Source organism: Aquarana catesbeiana, linkage group LG07 (assembly GCF_042186555.1).
Source record: "Aquarana catesbeiana isolate 2022-GZ linkage group LG07, ASM4218655v1, whole genome shotgun sequence".
Taxonomy (NCBI): Eukaryota; Metazoa; Chordata; class Amphibia; order Anura; family Ranidae; genus Aquarana; species Aquarana catesbeiana.
In genome coordinates, this window is record NC_133330.1 from 264,607,606 (window position 1) to 264,631,505 (window position 23,900).

At 43.1% G+C, this 23,900-nt stretch overlaps 1 protein-coding gene across 2 annotated transcripts; it reads right to left on the reverse strand.

Annotated features, from left to right (window-relative positions):
* Nucleotides 1-222: 222 nt before the first annotated feature.
* UAP1 (UDP-N-acetylglucosamine pyrophosphorylase 1) lies at nucleotides 223-22,286 on the reverse strand. 2 transcript variants are annotated; one of them, XM_073593285.1, is made up of 11 exons: nucleotides 22,131-22,286; nucleotides 15,169-15,466; nucleotides 13,910-14,114; nucleotides 11,667-11,842; nucleotides 11,412-11,584; nucleotides 8,682-8,860; nucleotides 7,008-7,148; nucleotides 6,663-6,851; nucleotides 4,668-4,715; nucleotides 2,988-3,054; nucleotides 223-445 (listed from the first exon to the last, which is right to left on the reverse strand). In XM_073593285.1, the coding sequence occupies exons 2-11, from the start codon at nucleotides 15,446-15,448 to the stop codon at nucleotides 353-355; spliced, it is 1,551 nt and encodes a 516-aa protein (XP_073449386.1). In that variant the 5' UTR covers nucleotides 15,449-15,466; nucleotides 22,131-22,286; the 3' UTR covers nucleotides 223-352. The 2 variants fall into 2 exon arrangements, with proteins under 2 accessions (XP_073449386.1, XP_073449387.1); XM_073593286.1 differs by lacking the exon at nucleotides 4,668-4,715.
* Nucleotides 22,287-23,900: the final 1,614 nt, after the last annotated feature.

The following is a 23,900-nucleotide window of genomic DNA, read 5'->3' on the forward strand; positions in this document are numbered from 1 at the left end:
TCACAAAAATTAGATAGACACAACACAAAAAAAAAAAAAAAATAAAAAATAAAAAAAAAAAAACACACCCCACCATAAAAAAGAGAATAGTACCATTAAAATAAACTGTAAATGTACAAGAGCGTGCTATGTACAAGTTTAAAAAAATATTTTTTCTCCCTCACACTAACCCCGCTATAAATAAGTCCATTTTCTCCCAAGATTTGGCATTAAAATGTAAGCTAAAAGCTTCTGCGATGTCAGAGACTGAGAAGATCCAAAAGTATCATTTTTCAAGTACCTATCGATTTCCTCCATAGTCCCCCACCATAAATATGTCTAAATATGTAGAACTGGAACACGTCTGGGGCTCCTAGAGGCCATTCCTCACCAACTGGTGAATACCGGTTTCGTCTATTGTAAGAGGTGCATGGAACTCCTTGTTCTTCACATAAGGCTCCAGGCCCTGATTGATAAAAAATAAAAAAAATCAGAACTGTTCAGTAATCAAATCTGAGATAAATGGACCTACAAACAGACTGGTACTGATAAATTTAAAAAAAAAGCCGAAAAAATAAATAATAAATATGTTCCCAATATACACTGGCTGCCTAATAGGACCCTTTCACATGGGGTGGACTCCGCCAGCTCAGCAGGGAATCTCTCCTCCGATCCCCAGTGAGCAGGCAGATGGCTGGTCCATGTCCGCTCCACTTATGCAGAACCAAACACAGACACTGCCTGCTGTCCTCTATGGGTGGTCAGATGTAAACGGACAGACTGTCTGTTTACATCCAATGGCCATCCGTTTCGCTGGACAGATGGGGGAACGGATCCTCCATTTGTCTATTGACACACACCACTCCATAGAGGGCAATTAATAGTCTGGTTGGGTCTGCCTAAGAAACTGACAGGCGGACCCGATCAGTCCACCCACGTGAAAGGGGCCTTAGGCTTGAAATAAAGTCAAAAATGTAATGTTAACCATTACACCACACACCTACTACAAAGGGCGGGGTTCAAATAATAAAAGAATAACCCAGATTTCCTTTGAGTCTACAACTAGCAAGAATACAGAAATACTTAACAGGATTATCTCAACCCCCAAATACAAAAAAGATATACAGTTAAAGAAGAACACCAAGATAGGTTACAAATAAGTATAAAATGCATTAGCAGCAGCCTAATAATGAGTCTATCCATAGAAAAGGATTACGCTTGCTGGCTTTTCATACAGAATGAGTCACATGGCCATCCTGTGTTTCTCAAGAAGTCCCTTCCCTTTAGGATATCTGACAACCATAATCACGACTCATTAAGAGATTAGCCTCAAATACCAGTAATATCAAAGCACAGTTCAGCCGTCACACAATCATTCATTGGAAACCAAAGATTTGGCAATATTTGTTGGTATTGCTGGTTACCACGGTTCAGGAGGCAGATTCCAAAGATTTGTGGGAGCTGAAATCTTTGCACATTATAGCTAGACAGAGTGCAGACTAGGTGGAGCGCACATGGAAGAAATGGGCTGTATAGGAGAATTTAACCTTAGGGTTAGGATCTATATCAGTGGACTTTGGGCTTGTATTAATGGGCAAATGCAGATTGCATCCAGATCAGTTTGAGACGATTCTGAGCTCATTCACAGTATCGTTTGTCCTGCAGTTGACCTCCTAAGCTGCATCAACCTGCTTTTGCATTCTCACGGTCTTGTATAGGAAGGACAGAAGTATGTTCTGGCACAGCAGAGCGGAGAGTGGGAGGCAGAACAGTTCAGCACTCAGAGCGAGAGGCATAGCAGCAGTGGATGAAGGGCAGGGGCAGGAGCTGCCGGAATTAACTTTTTATACGTACATGCTAATGATTGGTTGCTAGGACGTAGGGTGCCCCTAGCAATCAATCACCAGTTTGTTAATCCGATTAAGGTCATTCCGGCAGCTCCCACCCTCCTTCTGCTGCTTCGCCTCATACTCTGCATACCCAAGTAAGGCAGAAAGGGGTAGAGCTGTGATGTGAAGGGGGGGGGGGGGAGCTGTGATGTGAAGGGGGTTTCGAATACCGCTGTGAAGGGGAAAGGCAGAGGACACCACTGTGACGAGGGGTTCAGAAACTGATGTGGGGGGGGGAGAGAGGAGGATTGTGATATGCAGGGGAACAGAGGACACCGATGTAAGGAGGGGATTGTGAAATTAAAAAAAAGGAGGGGGCTGTGATGTGAAGGACCTCTGAAATTTAAATTCAGTGCCCCTGCTCTAACTTAATACTCAGTGAAAGTAGATATGCAGATTGTAGAGTTCACAGCTCATCTGATGGCAACCAAAACACCCCTGCTTTGTTTACAGCCACCTAGACGTAGTACTCTGCAGGCATAAGGTAGCCCCACAGACTTTTTTTGGGATCCCTATCAAATAATCTGTTTTCTTGTACAGGTAGCCAATAAGTCACAGAGCAGCCTTGTGCATGCCCACTACTGCAACCAGCAAACTCAGGGAAACTTCTGTAAAACCTGAAGTGGTAAAAGGTCTATGATGAGGATTTCTACTCACAGTATATGTTAGGCTAGGTGAGTGTAACCTTTGCGCAAACTTTTTAAGGTATTGTTGTACTGAACTTGATAGAGAGAGCGACTTCAGCACAACCAGCCTGCACATAGATGGCTTGATAGTCGAATTTCGAACCATCTATGGCTAGCTTTGGCATAGATGGGGGAATTTATTAAAAGAAGAAGATCAACCTGTGGGCCAAACAGGACAAAGTTGAACCTGCCTGTAGGCCTGTCTTTCCCTCGCTAGATAATTGAACCATTGTACACAGTGCATTTCGTGTACCCAGAAGCAATGTTTCAGTAACATCTGACACCATTTCATGTGTGCTCAGCAAATAAAATATGATCTCTAGTTAGGTTAATGTTTACTATAATATCTGTATGGAAGATCTTACACAAGTGCATTAAGCACTGTTTTAGGTCATAGGGTAGCCTTATTTCGAGGCCGAGTTTCAGAACTTACCTCTCCAGAATAAGAGACAAGTGGAGAGATCTCACACTGAATGGGCACATCTCCAGCATCCTGCATGCTGAAATTGAAAAAAAAAAAAAAATTATGAACAGGTAGTACACTTTTACTGTGTGAGAACAAAGATAGCCGATAGATAAAGTCTGTTCCTTGGCCAAGCTAAACAGTACACAGAACTAGAAGTAGAGATAACCAGGCAAAGAAGAGTAAAGATCATGCAGATCTGCAGATTAGTAACCACATTCTTCACTGAGAGAAGCCTGCAGAAAAACAGAACATATCCATCATTCAGACTTTCAATTAGGGAAAAAACTAAACTTTGTAATAGTGATCAAGGCAATCACTCAGACTTGCTGGATCTGCACTGGTTCCATCAGTGAAGCTTCAAAAAGGAACTGTCACCTTAGTTAAGACTGTTCTAGTCTGTTTGTGGAAGGGAGATTAGCTTGCTTATAAAGTTCAACAACATAGATCCGGCTAGAACTAAAAACCTCCTTAACCCCTTCCCTGATCAAATAGGCTATGGCTGGGAGCCTTTAGAAGTGCATTGCTTCATAGGCTGTTGATACATGGAAGGGGGTAAAAATGGGCAGGACAGTAATAACTAGGTCCAGCCTGCATCATGCACATTATTTGTATTTCATATGAAGGGTAGGGGGCTATATGGAGGATTTAGTGTACAAGGTACCACTACCCTTTAAAGGAAACCGGTCATCAGAAAACCATGAAGGCTGCCTATGTTGATAGTGACATATGCTGACCAACTGTGAATCCTTTTATGGTACTAACCAAGAAATATGTAAACATCTTCTCTGTCTTTTCTGATCTCCATACTTCTTTCGGATCAGTGACTCAAAAGTATTACGAGTGGGTCAGCCAGGCAATTAGCACTTTTAGAAGAAGAGATCAGTGGCAGCCCATGGATTTCTTTGATGAAAGGTTAACTTTAAATTCTACATCAAAGACCGCAAAAGAATGAATCATGTAGTAGTGGTTGAAAACACCAAAAAGACTTATTAAATCATCATGAGCTTTGAGACCTTTTAGCTTATTTAAGGAAACAAAGTGCTAGCAACAGTAACCAGATTTTGAACTTGATCCATATGACAGATTAGACCATCCACCGTGATGGGCAAATCTGACAGATATGGGGAGTCAAGGTCAGGCAGATGCCAACTGCCAAAAAAAAAAAAAAAAAAAAAAGACAATGCAAAGAGATGTTTAAGAACTGCATACACAATTCTATGCAATTGCCAAATTATTGCATCTCCATCCTTTTTGAACCATGTGTGGGAGAGTCTGCAGCGGCCCACGAGCCCCTAGTTTTTACTGCATATGTGTTCCATAAATTTATTTCTACTTGACAGGCACTGGTTACTGCATAAACAAAGTGCTCTTTGCTTTATTAAATAATCGTAAACTCCTTCCCAGCTATACATTATAATCTTACAAGTCACCTTTGTACACAATCCCTGATGCCTAACAGGAGGAAGTCAATAAAATCTTTACTACTAATTGTAGGACATGCAGAAGCGATCAGAGTTCTGTGTATGTGAATGCCTTTGTGAAAAGTTATAAGAAAAAAAGACAGGAGGACTTTTAAGTATTAATTCCCTCCACCATGAAGCAGAGACTCCGGTTAGTTGAGGCCCTGCACCATGCACCCATAATTACGTAGTCTCAGTCTTGTCCTGCGCGCTTCCATTCTCTTTTCTGGATTGGCTGTTTTAAAGATAAACAGGCGGTGAAAAGACTGCTCTACATTCTTTGTACCCAGCTTTGTATACAATAATCAAATGGCGTCCATCTGTCAAACATCTGATATTGTAAAGGCAGGACAGTGAATATGCCAATACACATGCTGATTATCTACAGAGGTCATTGTCTGTCAATAATCAGTCTGTGTAAGGGCCACTACAAATGTTCAAGGAAGACATATCTTCTTGTGTAGGTTGCCACTACATCATCCATGTCATGTTTGGTCAGCAACCTCAACCACCTCCTGTAAGACAAGACAAGCATCAAGCTCACCAAATACTTTACAAACTGACCACCCATACTTGGGTTTATCAAAACTAAAAACAGCACTACGTAGCAGATGATGGATCCAAAAAGGAAACTGTACAATCAGACTAACGTGTCTTGAGTTGTGATCTTGGTCTGGCAATGTATAATAAAATATTGACAACTCACCAAGTTATTAATTTTATTTCATTCAACAGATCTGGTAGTTGCCTTCCATACCTCTAGCAATTGCAATTTATGTATCAAAATTGAAAAACCAAAGTTTGTGTGAATAAATTAAAATTGTAAACTCCCATGAGCAGGGGGCATTTATAAGGCCCGATTCACACTAGTGCAATGGCAGATACAATTTGAGTTGCACAGAAATCACATTATTTTCAATGGTGTCCATTCATAATAACGTGACTCAGCACGGAGCAATTTTGGAAGATGTAGCAGTGCTATTCTGGTGCGATTGCAGTGCAATTGGCCCCACAGAATATGTAGATCTTATCCAAGTAGCATCAGAGAAGCGGCCAAGTAATGCTACACAAATCACACTGAAAGACAGATCAAAACCAGATTGCAGCAGTGTGAACCTAGCCTCAAGGCCCCATTCACATCTCAGTGATTTGTAGCTTGAAGCTCGAAGCTCCAAAATGCTGGAGGAGAAATATCAGTTATTCTCCATGGAGATGGTTCACATCTCCACTACAAGTCGCCTGAAGCTCAAAAAAGGTTCTGGAGCTTTTTTGTAGCTCGAAATGGGCAGATTGGTGCATTTTTAAAGCTTTTCTTGTTCCATAGAAAGGATTGATCCAAGAGTATTTGAGCATTTTGTCACACGTTTGGAGTGTTTTTTTCTGCTAAAATTACATGAAAATAAAATGATAAATAATATAAAAACTCCAAACCTTATCCCCAAATATTGACCCTCAACCCTAATCCTAAACCCCAACACCATTAACCCCTAAATACAAAATAAATAAATAAATGAACCCCCCACCCTTTAATCCTTTACAAAGATAAAAAAAAAAAAAAAAAAAAAAAAAGCCAAAAAGCGCAAAAAACGATTTAAAAACGCTGTATACAAATGCTCAAAAACAGGACTCTCAGGTGTAAATACAGCCTGAGTCTGCAAGGGAAAGTTCCATCCACTATTGCCACATTGTTGCAGATGATACTAATACCACTCCTGTAAGAAGCCACAGTTCACACACCCCCCCTCAGGGGTCATGGTCTTTGTAGTGAACATGCAGTTCATAGAACTATGATGCAACACATGTAACAGAAAATCAGTAACATTCTTAAACAGATGTAAAGGACATTTTTCCCCAAAATGGGAGGAGTAATCCCCAAGTAGTTTTCTCCCTCTAAAATGGAGAATCTCTGTGACAATTGTCACCAGGACAAAATGGGGGATGAATTTCCCCAGCAGGGGCACCGACAGCAATAGAAATTCAACCCTTCTACATTGTATCCAAAGCTAAAAACCCCTTTACATACACTTAAAGCTTTACAAATCTTTTTCATATTGTAATTTTTTTTTTTTTTGCCTAAAGAAATGTTCACCTTTTTATTGTTGACCAGAAAACATCTATGGACTCCAAAAGCTGCATATCACGGCACATCTAACCAGTGAACATGACAGAGCTGGATACTTACAGAGGAATTGCAGGGATTCGGGTGCCATTCTCATCCACGAAGTGTCCACCAGCATTGAGGACCCAGCAGTGATGTAGTGACAGAAGTGCATGGCGGGCAGTACTGGGGTTGTCCTTTCCATTTTGGCTATCAGCATTTTTCAAAGGGGAGAACTCTTCTTCACGTAAAACTTCAAATACCACAAATTTCCTGTGTATAAAAAAGGACAGCCATGCTGTATATAGTTCCAACAGTATACCCAAACATCTGTGCATGTTACCCAAAGGAATTGTAAGAATCTACCACACTATTACTGCAGGCCAAAATGCATAAAATCCTGGAGGCATGTCAACCATGAGTACTCACTTGGCAAACTGGAAGATGTCAAAGACAAATTTCTCCATCTTTATTCCGTTGGGTTTGTCCGGGTGAATTAGCACACCCTGTGTGTCCACATGAGGTATTTTCTTCACTGCAACATGGTGCTGTAGCTGAGGCTCATGGACCCTATAACACATTGGAAAATTTGAGAGGATAGTCTTCAACAGCAGTCACCAGTATGAAACGTAAAAGTTTCTTAACCACTTGCCTACAGGGCACTTAAACCCCCATTCCTGCCCAGGCCAATCTTCAGCTTTAGCGCTGTTGCACTTTGAATGACAATTGCACGGTCATGCAACACTGGACCCAAACAAAATTTGTATAATTTTTTTTTCACAATTTTTTTTCAGTTTGTTATAAAAAAAAAACAAAAAAAAAAAAAACAACACACCTTTACAAAAAAGTTAATTTTTCTGTTTCACTAATGAGGCGACAATTTTGGGCACTGATAGGTGGCACAGATCGGGGCCGATGTCCCTGTAACAGAAGCCAGTTACCGGTATTCCGTTAGATTAGGCGACCCGTCAAATTTTGTAACGGAAGTGACGTTCCGGCACGGCCATTCTGGTGCACCCCACACTCGGCCACAGTAAAGATACAGTGAGAAGGCGGCAAGTGGACATCTTTTTACACCCAGTGGAGTTTTGCATTTCACACTTATTTTTACCAGCAAACTGAACTTATATAGTGAAATTGAGTATTTTGAAATCCATCAGACTGTTTTGATGTTGAATTTTAAAAGCAGCTGTGTTCTGTGAGAACAGCAGGCTTGCCGCGGCTTTTAAAATGCAACATCAAAACAGTGTCACGGATTTATAAATACTGTATTTCACTATATAAGCCCTGTTAAAAATAAGTGTGAAATGCAGAAAACTGCGGTGGGTGTAAAAAGATGTCCGCTCGCCGCCTTCTCACTGTATCCTTACTGCGGCCAAGTGCAGGGTGTACCAAGATGGCCATGCCGGAATGTCACTTCCGTGACAAAATTTGATGGAACACCGGCTTTATTCCCTTTCCCCGATCACTGATTGTGAGGGGAAAAAAAAAAAAAAGAGCCGATAACCGGCTTCTGTTTTCTTGATCAGCTGTCATTGGCTGGCAGCTGACCACATGGTAAAAGGCCCGCTGTGATTGGTCCTTTACCCTGTTCTGTGATCAGCCAAGTCCAAAGAACTCAGTGATAACAGTGCGCGCTGGCCACACACCCCAGGGGGCGTGCGAGCCGTGCGATCACGGGAGGACGTCTATTGATGCCCTTCTGGCATTGGAAGCAGTCATTTGGCTATAGCTCGGGCGGAAAGTGGTTAAAGTGAAACTTTACCCAAAACAACTTGATAAAAATAATGCTCTTTAGCAAGGAACATACATTCCACATTAATAATTATGCTACCAAAATATGTGTGTGCCTCGAGCATAGTTCCTGTTTCTTCTTGCTGGAGAGCCCCTGCACAGCCCCTTGCAGAGCCCCTGAACAGCAGTAAATCTTTAGGCTGTCTCTGCCTCTACAAATTCAGCAGTGCCTAAAAATAGAGAGCAACTGAGCATGTTTAGAACAGGGTGAGAGTGTATTACTGGATTTTAAACAGCATAGGCACTTATTTTTTTCCATTTACTTCCTACATCTGTAATATTCGTGTCACTTACTCCACCACCACTTACTCCACCACTTGCTGCAGGAACCGTCTTGTGAAGTTCCCAGCATTATACATGAGTCTTCCATCCGTACTTCTCTTCTGTGCTGTAGCCAGTGTGATCTCACTGTATTCCACAACCTGGTACACACCATCTACACGGCAAACTACACCAACAGGCTCAGTGGGATTCATCTTCTCCACCACCTAAGAAAAACAGAAGGAACTCTTCTAATTCCTGAAGATCCTTTCCTAATCACAGTGCATAGGTCAGCGGTAAAGATTTTTACTTGGCATCAGTCTGCTGCCAGAGAAAACCTAGCAACCTCCATTTTGTAAGCTGGAACCAAAATCTTGCAGAGTCACATTCTGGCCTACTCCTCCACCCTAATGGGTGCCAACTTTGCTAAGCAGATCTATTGGGCTGTAAAGGCAGTGTGGGGCAGAACACTACCATACTGGCACCAGTCAGACCTAGCATAATAGAGCTCACCAGATTACAGGGGGGTTTTCAGCACTCTGGAAATGAATTGATGTGGGCAGACATGCGGAGGTACTTAGACAGACTAAGGGCCAGTATAATGATCACTTAAAGTGGTTGTAAACCCTCAAATATACCCATGGAAGTGACTGTCCTCAGGTGATACACAGATGAAACAAATCCTCCTACATAGGTTGTACCTGTTCATCTTCACCACCTCTCCTGTACAGCCTTATAAAAACACAGATGAAAGGATTTTTCTCAGCTCCAGCAGGCAGAAGGTGGAGATCTGATATCACACACATTGCACAGACTAGAGTGGAGAGATCTGTGGAGTGGAGGGGGGAAGGACACTCCCCTCTATACAGAATAAAGAAACATGCACAGCAGAGGCTGTAAATCACCTGCTGTGTGTTGTTGGAGGGCGGGGCCATTGTCCAGGACTGTGCCTGTCCAGTTGTTAGACTCTCAGAAGCGAGTCATGCAGATAGTAGAGAATGGAGAGATCAGAGTGGAACCACACTCAGAGCCCTTTCACATTGACAGCGCGGCCGCATTAGCGGTAAAGCGCTTGCTAGTTTTAGAGGCGCTCTTTGGCGGCTTTTAACCCCCGCTAGCGGCCGAAGGGTTAGAACCGCCCGCAAAACGCTGCTGCCCATTGATTTTAATGGGCAGGGGAGCTTTAGTCTAAAGCGCCCCAAAGATGCTGCTTACAGGACTTTTTTTTTTTTAAATGACCTGCCAGCGCAGTGCCCCAGTGTGAAACCACTTGGGCTTTCACACTGCGACTGCAGATGGGGCATTTTTCAGGCGCTTTACAGGAGGGGTCTCAGTGTTTTGGATTAGGCTGGGTTCACACTATTGCAAATTGGATGTGGCTTTCTCCGCATCCAATTCGCATTACAGGAGACTGTGCACATCTTCGGGGTGGCTGCGGGGAGAAATGCACAGGAGTCCTGTGCATCTTCTGGTGCATTTCAGGTCAAAAATTCAGACCAAAATCAGACCTGAAACGGTGCACAGGGACTCACCAGACCCTTGCTGTGAGCCGCTCCGTACAACAGGAGCAGCCGGGGTCCTTCTCTTCTCGGAACCCCACTCTGGCCCCTCCCTCCTGCTCACAGAGCAAGCACCATGCTATGGGGGCACCCAAGAAGGCTTGCTCGCAAGCAGCTGCTCTGTGTCCATTCACACACACACACACACACACACACAAACACACAAACACAAAGTACAGCTCAGCCCCGCCCCCTCCTCTCTCTCTCTCTCTCTCTCTCTCTCTCATTGGCTCACTGGCCGTGATTGAGAGCAGAGGGAGCTAATGAGGGAGAATCTCTAGAGAGCTGAGGCTCTCTTGCACATTGCTGGATTGCGATTGGGCTCAGGTAAGTATTAAGGGATGACAAGCGCCTGCTGCTGAAGGTTTTTAACTTTTTTGCATAGAACGCGGGAAGGTAAAAACCTTGAGCCTTTAGAACCACTTTAAAGCTATGGCACACTATAGGGGGGCTAGGCATTGTTTTTCATTTCAGAGGTCTACAACCACTTTAAAGATGCCACCAGTTTTCTATATTTGAACTGTCAGTATTGGGTCAGCTTAGCCTTTAGAAATCAATCTTTTACAGGTTATGTTTTTAGACTTCGCTAAACAAGTCATTCAGTGAGAGCCAGATCTAATGCATGCTATAAGATTTCCTTTAAAGTATTCTTTTACCAATAAATGTATTACTTTGTCCTATGTTGCTAGGCGCTTGCTAACCCTAGTTATGAGGGCCAACCTAGGTCCCCTCCCACCACAGCTAATCCAACAACAGCTAGGAAGGAGACAGACACTTCATAATGGCAGCTTGTCTCTGTTATGAGCACTTTCCTGTGACAGGCAATGGAAGACAAGACAAATGCACAGATTGCCAGCCCCCCCCCCAATCCTGTGGTCTCAAAAAAAAGTGCTCAGGGCCAAAACAAGCTGAAATTATGAAGCACCCCTCACCTTCCTAGCAGTCGTTGGACCGGCTGTGGTGGGGGAACAGTTTGGACCTCATAGCTAGGGATAGAAGCACCTAGCAACATGGAAGAAAGTACTACATGTGTTTTGTTCCATGGTAAAAGAAAAAACATAAAAGTAGATATCAAGATGCAATAATCACTTGTCTAAAGAAATGCCTGTTGTGGCTGTGAATTTCCTAAATTTCTTTTACTGTAAATGTATTAATGCTTGAAACTCTTCAATGCTGCACACTCGTCACTTGCTAACACTTGTTTTTTATGGCTACTTACCTTGGCTCCACAATCTGCCTCCTTGGTCACACAAAATCCAACAAACACTGGATCAGCCACCTTCACCAAGATGTTATCTACACAGTATACATGAATGTACTCGATTCCTCTCTTTTCCATGTCCTTCAGCACTCCGTGTGCACCCAGGGCTCTATACAGTCCTCCATTGCCATCTGCAAATTGGATTGGAATATGCTTATTAAACATCACTCCTACAGAAGTTATATAGGAGTCATTAGTTGAAGGCGACCAAACCTGGAGCCATGGATAGTTTGCCCTTCTCCTCCATAAGGACCTTCCCCTCAAAACTCATTGCTGGCAGCATCCCCTGCTGGAAAAGGATAAGGTTTTCTTCTTTTAGGCCAAAATATTGATGCTTCTTAAAGAAATCATGGGTTGATTCCATGGTACGGCCACTGGTCATGATATACCTGGGAAATACAAGTCATTTCATTTAGTGTTGAAGAACTGTTAAATGAATTAGGACATACACAAATCAGACTAGGGAAATATTGGCAATCATATACCTAGAAAATATACCATTAGGAGAAAAAAAAAAAAAAAAAAAAAAAATCTACCCAAGCTTTCAGGATATGAAAAGTCTGCTTTACTCTAGGTTCACATTGATGCAACTCTGAAAGACGCGTTTTGCGCAGGCACAGCAGCCTATTCATTTGAATGGGCTTCAGTGCCTCCTGAAATGCAGGGAAAATGTCCCTGCACAATTTTTGCAATCGCAGCCCGCATGGGAACTGCAAGTGCAGTGCACACAGCAGGTGTGATTTCCAGTGCGTGTGGAGTGCCATTAGGATTAACGGCAGCTGCACGCATCCATGTTTTTCTATGGGGGTGGTCGCGGCTGCGGGAACAGATGCAAACCCGTGATGGGAACCACCCGCACAGACGTGAACCTGGACGCCTATATGGCGAAGCAGTATGAGCACTGAAAGAAAATTTAAAAATGGTGCGTCACCTGTGTATGAAAGCATAATCAGATGAATAAATCCCGGTCGGACCCTGTGTCTTCCACCACTCCAACCAAAGATTCAGTGTGTATTCACCTGGCCACTCGCGGTTTGATTATGTGTTCATTCATACACTGGTGCAGAGCAATAGAAAGTCACCAGCACATCACAGATCTCCAGAACAGGTCCAAAGCTTTGTTCAGCGATCACACCATCATAACAGAAGCAACATTTCGGAGCCTTGTAGGACCTTTACATCAGGCATGAGGTCTTTAGGCCAAGTTCACATTATATGTGGGTGCAGGACTGCATGTAAAATTCATGCTTTCCAACACCCACATCAAAAAAAGTCCAGTTAGAGGATGCACAGGGGTGCCTATAAAATTCTTAATGGCACTCCCACGCACTTGAAACCACAGCGCCTTTTCCCGTGCTGTGAACCACATGGCGTTGTGCGCTTTCCTTTTGGCTGCAATTTTGGAAAAGATGCAGGGACCTTTTTACCTGCATTTTCCATAGGTACAGCAGCCCATTCAAATAAATGGTCTGCTGTTCCCCTGCAAATGCGGCCACCAGGATACTTGCATAGTGTTAACCTAGCCTTAGTATTAGATAGATAGAGTGGAGAGGGATTAGAACACCTGTCAGGTTTTTTTTGCTGTCTGTGCCTGTAAGGAAGACTCACCCTCTATTTGTCCTGCTTTCTGTTATCACCGAGAATGAAAAATCCAGTTCTGCCTTTAGTTCTACTTTTTAGGCAGAGCTAAAATTCCGCCATTACTCACTGTGAGCAGGCAGGCTCTTTATCGCAGAAGAGATATGCAAGGTCTCTTCTACAATAAAATCCACCTACCTGCCTGCTCTCAGCGTTCTCCAGTACATAAACGGAGCTGTGTGTGTGCAGCTCAGCTTACAGCGCCAGCATGACTGACTCCTGATGTCATCCTGTGTCGGCCAATAAAGACAGCAAAAAAAAAAAAAAAAGATGCAGGCACCAGCAAGGGACAAGGACCATTATAGGAAAGGCAATTAAAGCTGCCTTTAAATTTCACTTTATCAAAATCTTTACACTATATAAAATTTTGCCCCATTATATACTAAAAGGGGTTGTAAAGGTAAGTGTTTTTTCACCCTAATGTATCCCATGCATTAAGGTGAAAAAACACCTGGCAGCGACCGGCCCCGAGCCATCTCTCGGTTAGGGAGTTCTCAGCTCTTGATTGGATAGATTGATAGCAGCGCTGCCATTGGTTCCCGCTGCTGTCAATCAAATCCAATGACGCGGCCGCCAGGGGGGCAGGGCCGAGTCCTGCATTCAGCGTCTATGGACGCCAAATGCTGGACTCGGGATCGCACCCCCAAGGAACCCCCCCTCCCCCCTCAGGAGAGTGCTTTTCACAGGGGGTATCTAATGTGGGGAGGAACCGAGAGAGCCGCCGCGGGACCCCAAGTATGACATGTTTGTTATTTTAAAAAAAATAAAATAATTTTACTTTAGTGTCACTTTAAGCAAACATATTAACCTGGTCTTACCAAGGAATAACACAGTCGTTCCCATGTCGTTCCTTTGCCAGATTCTGCAGCTTTAAGATTCGCTCGGCTTGTATTTGGAAGAGACTTTTGTGAGAGGGCAGTCCGACATCATACATACCCTTTGGGTATGACACGCCAAGGCGTGTTCCCTGTCCACCAGCTAGCAGCAGAACTGCCACTTTACCATCTGCAATCTGATGAAAACCTAAAAAAAAAAAAAACCCACACACAACTATGTTAGATGGTACATGTTGAAGTGTTAGTCAAGATGCATCAATACATTCATCTTCTTGACCTTGACTGATCAACATCAAATTTTTAAAACTGAAAAGTCTATTTGCTAGGTGTTTTTGATAACTTTTTTGGGGAAAAAAATAGCAAATTGGTAACGCTGCAAGGATTGTAGCTGTGCCTGCACTGCAAGGGTTAACTGCTCTTTGTCTAAGGGATTGGAGATATACTTACCTAATCCTCCCCGCACAAGACTGATCCCTGCAGCTCCTACATCCCATATGGTCTTATGCAGTGGACTGTTCCTGACATCATCAAGCCCATAGACCTTCTCTGGACATGAGAACATCAGGAACAGTTGACCATTGGATCGTGGGGGAGAGCAGTTTGCCGCTGGAGTGGAGGATCGAATGAGTATAAGCTTTTTATTTGCCCCTGAACAAAACGAGCAGTTAACCCATGCAGTGTGGACACAGCCCTACTGCATGGGAAAACTTCTTTTTGGGCAGAAGTTGGGCTTTATACCTTGCTCTGGATCGAGACCAGTACACACTATAGAGGGATATGCTTTGTTCATATTTCATGTCTGAGGTTTACAACCACTTTAACACACAACACCACCTGGGAAAAATGTACAGGGTGCCGAACATCATTGTGTCATTTGTTGATGTGTGTTGCATTGATACGAGGTGCACCTAGTTTGCAGGCTATAGTAATAGTGCAATGAAGTGCCACCAATGCATGTTCATGTGTTTTTCCCAATGCAGAGGATCTTGGGCATCTGTGTGGAGGAGAACCCCATTCATAGGTAGTTGTCATTGATCAATGTGTCCGCCTTGGAAGAGTACCCCCTCACCTCCTGTTCCACTGAGAACTGTAAAATTTTGGATTTCCCATCACTTTTTCCTAAATCGAGATGGTGAATCTCTCCAGCGGGGACAAAGGCAGCAACTCAGAGACCACTGTGAACAGGCGATCTACTGGTTGCAATGAAAAGGCAACCAACTAGCCGCTATAAAACCTTTTACCTTGAGCTTCCCATTGCTGAAGATGCTGCTGGTCTCTGGTAGCACTGCCAAGCACTTCTTGAGGTACAGCCTCCATCCTGGCATCTACTTTTTCTTGCGAAGATGAAGCCGAAAATGCATCCATAGCTTTATGGAAAAATCCATTTAATTCCAAGAAGTCCAAGTTTTTTATCTCCTCCAACAAGTGAGAACGCTGAACTTCTGACAGCTCATCCCAAAACTGCAACACGTGGCTCTGCCCAGCCTTAGCTGCATGCTGACGTAACTTGTCCATATCCATCGTTCAGATCCCCAGTGTCTGCAGGGAGGGAGACAATTAAATCATTTCAGTCCTTACAGCTCCGAGAGTTTAACTCTCCCACAAACTTTCCAGAACCGGAAAAGTGACTCAAACCATCTGCAACCTATTCATCAGCACCACTTGTGTAAGTGTTTACATTGGCATGGGTTTTTAAAGTAGAAGAAAACAGTCGCCCTACTTTTAAATGCATCTCCACTGAACTTCTATTTCTTACATACAGGTACTACTATACAAAATCTTCATTTAAACTATTTTTTTCAACCTTTTCCAAGCAGTTGCGTGCTCGCAAAGCTCCAGTGAGGGTGTCTGTGTGTGGCTGGTTGGTGAAAGTTCTTTCAGGGCATGTCATTGCTCCATAGCTGGCCATACACAGATTGATATTGGGTCGGTTCAGCAGGAACTGTTCAAATCTGATCAGGGTGTGGCCTAAAAATGTCATATGGGTACAGTGTTGCATGACCGCGCAATAGTCATTCAAAGTGCAACAGCTCTGAAAGCTGTAAAATTGGCCTGGGCAGGAAGGGGGTGAAAGTGCCCTGTAATGAAGTGGTTCATCAGAGGCATTGTTGGCTTTGCATAGGCAAACTTTCCAGACCACTTTGACAAATAAAATTGTTTACATTGGAGATTTACTTGAAAGAGTTCACACCCACCAGCCATAATGGCAGATACACTTGATGGATCTTTGTGGCCATGTGATGATAGACACACAAGCCATAACTTTATGACCACTGACATGTAAAGTGAATAACACGGATTATCATATCTTAAAGTAGGTGGGAGATATTAGGCAGCAAGTGAACATGTTGTCCCTGAAGTTGATGTGTTTAAAGCAGAACAATGGGCATCGCAGTTTGTTGTGTATGGGGCTGCAAAGCTGCAGACGGGTCAGAGTGCCCATGCTGACTCATATTCATAGCCATAAGAATCTACAATGGACACATGAACTGGAAGATAGTGTCTTTGAGACATTAACTTGGCCTCCAAATTATCCAGATCTCAAAAATCCAAATCCAATTGATCATTTGTGGCATGTGCTGGAAAAACATATCCAATCCACAGATGACCCGCTTTACAACTTACAGGATCTGCTACTGACGGCTTGGTGCCAGATACCCCAGCATACCCTCAGGTCTAGTGGAGTCCATTCCTTGATGGGTCCGGGTTGTTTTGGTGGTAAAAGGGGGACCTACTCAATATTAAGTGGGTAGTTATAAGGTTATGGCTGATTGGAGTACATCTGCATTGAAATGTATTAGTAACTGAAATATAAGAGTATAAGAGCAGTGTTGAGGCAATGTTTAACCCAGGTATCTTCAAACTACGGCCCTCCAGCTGTTGCAGAACTACACATCCCATGAGGCATTGTAAAACTCTGACATTCACAGACATGACTAGGCATGATGGGAATTGTAGTTCCCGAACAACTGGAGGGCCATAGTTTGAAGACCCATGGTTTAACCACTTCAATACTGGGCACTTTCGCACCTTCCTGCCCAGGCCAATTTTCAGCTTTCAGTGCTGTCACTTTTTAAATGACAACCCCCGGGCATAGCGCATCGGCTTGATATCCTGACAACGTCATATGACATCCGGTGAGGATATCGCAACCACTTTGCCGACGTCATTTTGCTATATGGCAGGCGCCAAGTGGATAAAGGTGGGTGTCTATATTGCCTTTCCCTCTACTTTAAAAGCGGTGTTTAATGGAATTTAAAAAAAAAAAAAAAAAAATTTATCTCCTCATTTGCACTCAACTGTTTACGTTTCCTTCTTTACTCAAATACCCTCCATCACAATATTAAAAAAGAAAAAAAAAAAAAAAAAAGTGCCGTCTCATTACTGATTTTCCTCAGTATTCTCAGCTGGTTGCTCAGATAAAATTAGAAACCAGTCACCAATGCCAAATGTTTGCAAATTTTTTAGGACTCCACCTATATTTATATGTCAATTCCTCTCGTTTTGAATTAAGATTAAATCGCTTTAATCCATTGATCTATTGTTGGCGGGTATTTTGATATCCATTTTTGCGATATGGGTTTACGTGCCATATACATAGTTCTCAACCACATCACACGCATTTCAGTTGTGAGAGTATCTTCTGGTATAATCCCTAACAATGCTATTTTTGGATCAAAATGACCCAGTGTAGAGCTTTAGGAGTTTAGAGTATCAAATACACCCTCCCAATAACTATGCAATTTAGGACATCACCGCAACATATGTCTAATGCAGCGTACACACATGACCGAAATTTTCTATCAGACTGGTTCGACGGACAATGCGACCGTGTGTGGGCTTCATCGGACTTTTCCAGTCGAAAATCTGACGGACTTTAGATTTGAAACATGCTTCAAATCTTTCCGACAGACTCGAGTCTGGTCGAAAAAGCCGCTCGTCTGTATGCTAGTCCGACGGACAAAAACCCCACGCTAGGGCAGCTATTGGCTACTGGCTATCAACTTCCTTATTTTAGTCCGGTCGTACGTCATCATGTACGAATCCGTCAGACTTTGTTTGATCGTGTGTAGGCAAGTCCGTTCGTTCAAAAGTCCGTCAGAAAGTCCATCGGACCAGTCTGGTCGAAAAGTCTGCCCGTGTGTACGTGGCATTAGTGTACCTGTGTTAGTGATACGCCTTGGACAATCTGATGTATCAGTTTTTCCCCAGGAATAGAACGTTGATGGAGTATAATGGATTTTGTGAATGATAAATAACAGAGTCAAACATTGTGAGGAGGATAGGGATACCTCAAATAAATTCTTCAAGGCTTGTTCCCACAGCTCATCACTAAGTGCCTCCAAGTCTCTACACCACCTCCCAAAAGTTCATGCCAAATGGCATCAATGTGAACCAGGGATAAAGGAGCTTCAGGAATATCTGGCAAGTACTGGCTGTGTGGTACATGTGATAACAATCTCCTGTATTCTTTATATGTCTGGGCTATGGGGTAGAGTCAGGGCCAGCCCGGGACATTGAGCTGCCTGGGCCCAAGATGGAAAATGCTGCCCCCCCCCAAAAAAATAAAAAATTATCACACCTACCAAAAGGCCCCCAACATTCGTTATTTTATATGATAACTAAAATTAAAATTTATCAGAAAATCTGATTAAAAATGCCATAAATCTATTCTCTATGTTGCAGAAACTATAACTTTTACGCAAACCAATCAATTTACACTTGTTGCGATTTTTTTTTAACAAAAAATATGTAGCAGAATACATATTGGCCTAAACTGATGAAGACATTTTTTATAGCCAATATCTATAGGAGGGGCTTCCACCATCCCTGCCAAGTTTCATTTTATACAGCATGTCTCATTTTTAGTTTCATGTGTATTATATGTGAAGTTGCGTATCAGAGAGCGCTATTGTCGTCATATTGAAGCCTATTGATTTCCATCCACCATTACTGATCAGTAGGTTAGCGCTGCACTTTTTTTTTGTGGTTTGGAAACACATAACAGAGCTTAGCGGGAGGCTTTTTACTGACACTTTTTTATTTTACCTCCAGTAGTTTATTGTAAATAGTAGTGGGGTGATTACCTATTATACTAAAGATTGGCATGTGGAATTAAACAACAGATTTCAGTTGTGCCCCACCAGGCTGGCCCCTCCATGGACAATGTGCCTGGTTGCTGAGTTCATCTCCCCTTCCCTGCACTCAGTGCACTGATTGTCAGCACTGACAGGCACTAACAGAAAGCACTGATGTGCCCTGATAGGTGGTACTGATTGGCAGCACTGATTGGAAGCACTGGCACCGATAGGTGGCATTGGTAGGCACTGATAGATTAATCGTGCAGCTTGAGCTGCACGATTAATCGCCAAGAATCGTTATCACGATTTTTTCCCCATTGCGATCTTGACAAAACTGTTTCACGATTCTGTCTTTGCAAAGAAGTCTCTGCTCTTCTGAAGCCACAGCCATTAAAAGAAAGGAAGAGAAAAACCGGAAGCCTGCCAAGAATCACAACATACTTTAGCAGTGGAACTAAGTCTAAACATTGTAACAATTTGTCAAAGGAATAGACTTTGTGTGTAAATGAAGAAAGTTTAACCACTAAACCTTTTTCTGACATTTGTTGATTTCAAGTTAAAATCTTTTTTTGTTGTTGCTAGAAAATTACAAATAATAGATTAGATAGATAGATAGATAGATAGATAGATAGATAGATAGATAGATAGATAGATAGATAATAAAATGGTGGTTGTTGCAATATTTTATGTCACACTATATTTGCGCAGTGGTCTTTCAAATGCTTTTTTTGGGAAAAAAATGACTTTAATGAAAAATAAAAACAAAAAAAACAAAAACAAAAAAAACACACACACACACACACAACACACTAAACTAGTAAAGTTAGCCCAATTTTTTTTTTTTTGTACAATGAGAAAGATTTTACGGCGCGAGAATTGTTAAGAGAATCGTGATCATTTTATTCTAAGAAAAAAAAAAAAAAATTGTGATTCTCATTTTGGCCAGAATTGTTCAGCTCTAATCCAAGCCCAGCTAAATTTTGCGAAAACACAGCTGAAGTCTCCTAAAAGCATGTGGGAAAATATGTTATGGTCTGATGAAACCAATGTTGAACTTTTTGGCCATAATTCCAAAAGATGTTTGGGCAAAAACAACATCGCACATCACCAAAAGAACACTATATCCATTGTGAAGCATGGCGGTGGCAGCATCATGCTTTGGGGCTGTTTTTCTTCAACTGGAGCAGGGGCCTTAGTCAAGGTAGAGGGGAATTATGAACAGTGATAAATACCAGTCAATATTGGCACAAAACCTTCAGAAAGCTGAACATGAAGAGGAATGCCATCTTTCAGCATGACAACGACCCAAAGCAACAAAAGGAATGTCTTCACCAGAAGAAGATTCAAGTTTTGGAATGGCCCAACAAGAGCCCAGACCTGAATCCGATTGAAAATCTGTGGGGTGATCTGAAGAGAGCTGTGCACAGGAGATGCCCTCACAATCTGACAGATTTGGAGTGTTTTTGCAAAGAGTGGGAAAATATTGCCAAGTCAAGATGTGCCATGCTTATAGACTCATACCCAAAAAGACTGAGTGCTGTAATAAAATCAAAAGATGCTTCAACAAAAATATTACACACTTATGCAACCATATTGGTTTTATATTTTTACTTCCCTCCACCTAAAAGATTTCAGTTTGTTGTTCAACTGAGTTGTACTGTATATAGGTCACATTAAAAGAAGGAAAACGTTCTGAAATAATTTATCTTTGTCTCATTTTTTTAACATCACAGAAACCTGACATTTTAATGGGGGTGTGTAGACTTTATATATCCACTGTACCTTCTACATTACAACACTGTGAATCTGATCATGCACACTTCAATAAATGGATCGATTTCTTTATTTTCAATCAATCTCTCGCACTCGGAATAACCAATCAATCCGGCCTCTCATGACACACACAGGGAAGTGGGTTCTGATGGATACAAAGAAGATATGATGGGAAGTTATTGATCACACCTCTGTGTCTGCCATACAGATTCATAATCTGAGTTATTAAAATACAAATCAACCTCATGACCAACCAAGCAACTCAGTAATGCTAGTCTATGTCAAACGATTGTTATTTTTCCACCCTGGCCAATCGACCGAGAGGGCATCTCCTGTGCACAGCCCTCTTCAGATCTCCCCACAGATTTTCAATGGGATTCAAGTCTGGGCCATTCCAAAACTTGAATCTTCTTCTGGTGAAGCCATTCCTTTGTAGATTTGGATGTATGCTTTGGGTCGTTGTCATGCTGAAAGATGACGTTCCTCTTCATGTTCAGCTTTCCAGCAGAAGCCTGAAAGGTTTTGTGCCAATATTGACTGGTATTTGGAACTGTTCATGATTCCCTCTACCTTGACTAAGGTCCCTGTTCCAGCTGAACAAAAACAGCCCCAAAGCATGATGCCGACACCACCATGCTTCACAGTGGGTATGGTGTTCTTTTGGTGATGCGCAGTGTTGTTTTTGCACCAAATATATCTTTTGGAATTATGGCCAAAAGGTTCAACCTTGGTTTCAGACATAACACATTTTCCCACAATTGATTGAATATAAATCTAAACTGGAGCCTTAATAGATCAAAAGGGAAATTATGGCTATTTAATTGTATTGATCAAATCACACATCTATGAGATAATATACAAGTGAAGTGTGTACAGCCACCATTCATTTGCCCATACACTAAAAAAGGATCGTTCAATCCATAAACGTCACCATCTAAATGTACAATCGGCTTTAGATCTGCCAGCAATGATGGTGTACAATGACTTGGCTGATGGATACAAAGTGATTGGAGAGATGGAGGAGAGAGGAAGCTACTCATATATTTTGTTGTTTTCATAAATCCCATAAAGACAAACCAATACTATCCCTTCAATTAGTATTAAGGCTGCCTGATGTATTACATAGGTGATGGAAGATGTAAAGGAGATTGTACAGACATTGTATAGTGTGTGACCAGTATAGGATTGTACAGTGTGTGATGTGACCTGAATCCAGTCTATAGTATGATGATCCCATGTCTCTATAGACTGTCACCCATATCCATATCTCCCCCCTGTACATATCTCCCCCCTGTTCATATCTCCCCCCTGTTCATATCCCCCCCCTGTACATATCCCCTTCCCTGTACCTGCGCTCTGCTGTCTCCTGAGAAGCCGGGTTGCATGTCCGTGTGTGACGTGGACGAGATGCTAGAATGGAACTATTTAGCAGAGAGGCGGGGATAGAGAAGACGTCACGGGTCACATGGCAGGGTGGAGCTACATTCCAGCTGTCAGGGGGGGGTCGCTGAGCCATGTATGTGGCGTGTCCGTAGATAAGCATGCCCGCCCGCTCCTTTACGCGTTCGCGCCGCTCCCTGTGTCTCCTACGCCTGCGCACTGCTGAATCCCGAACAGCGAGCGGCCAAGGCTGGTCACTCTTGATAGGACCAGCCTCAGCCAAGCCCCCGGATACGTCACTCCTCAGCCCAGAGCACCTTGTGTGTATGGGTGGGAACCCTGGCTGTAGGAGATGCGGATGTTTCTATTAGTATAAGACATGACAGTGGGTTTGTTCTTCTCACTCCTAGTGGAGTGATATCCAGAATAAATAATACAGGATTTGTTTCGTCTTATATCCAGGACAGCCATCAGAAATATTTGGGCCCCTTACACAGCTTTAGACCTGGGCCCCCTCACACATACCTGTATATATGTCAGCCCCCCCAATCCTGTATATATGTCAGCCCCCCAAACCTGTATATATGTCAGCCCCCCAAACCTGTATATATGTCAGCCCCCCCAATCCTGTATATATGTCAGCCCCCCTCACACACACACCTGTATATATGTCAGCCCCCCCACACACACACCTGTTTATATGTCAGCCCCCCTCACACCTGTATATATGTCAGCCCCCCCCCCACACACACACCTGTATATATGTCAGCCCCCCTCACACCTGTATATATGTCAGCCCCCCCCCCCCACACACACCTGTATATATGTCAGCCCCCCAATCCTGTATATATGTCAGCCCCCTCAAACCTGTATATATGTCAGCCCCCCTCACACCTGTATATATGTCAGCCCCTCTCACACCTGTATATATGTCAGCCCCCTCACACACACCTGTATATATGTCAGCCCCCCTCACACCTGTATATATGTCAGCCCCCCTCACACCTGTATATATGTCATCCCCCCTCACACACACCTGTATATATGTCAGCCCCCCTCACACCTGTATATATGTGATCCCCCCTCACACCTGTATATATATCAGTCCCCTCACACACACCTGTATATATGTCAGCCCCCCTCACACCTGTATATATGTCAGCCTCCCTCACACCTGTATATATGTCAGCCCTCCTCACACCTGTATATATGTCAGCCCCCCCAATCCTGTATATATGTCTGCCCCCTCACACCTGTATATATGTCAGCCCCCCTCACACCTGTATATATGTCAGCCTCCCTCGCACCTGTATATATGCCACCCCCCCTCGCACCTGTATATATGTCAGCCCCCTCACACCTGTATATATGTCACCCCCCCTCACACCTGTATATGTCACCCCCCTCACACCTGTATATATGTCAGCCCCCTCACACCTGTATATATGTCACCCCCCCTCACACCTGCATATATGTCAGCCCCCCTCACACCTGTATATATGTCATCCCCCTCACACCTGCATATATGTCAGTCCCCTCACACACACCTGTATATATGTCAGCCCCCCTCACACCTGTATATATGTCATCCCCCCTCACACCTGTATATATGTCAGTCCCCTCACACACACCTGTATATATGTCAGCCCCCCTCACACCTGTATATATGTCAGCCCCCCTCACACCTGTATATATGTCAGCCCCCCCCATACACACACACCTGTATATATGGCAGCCCC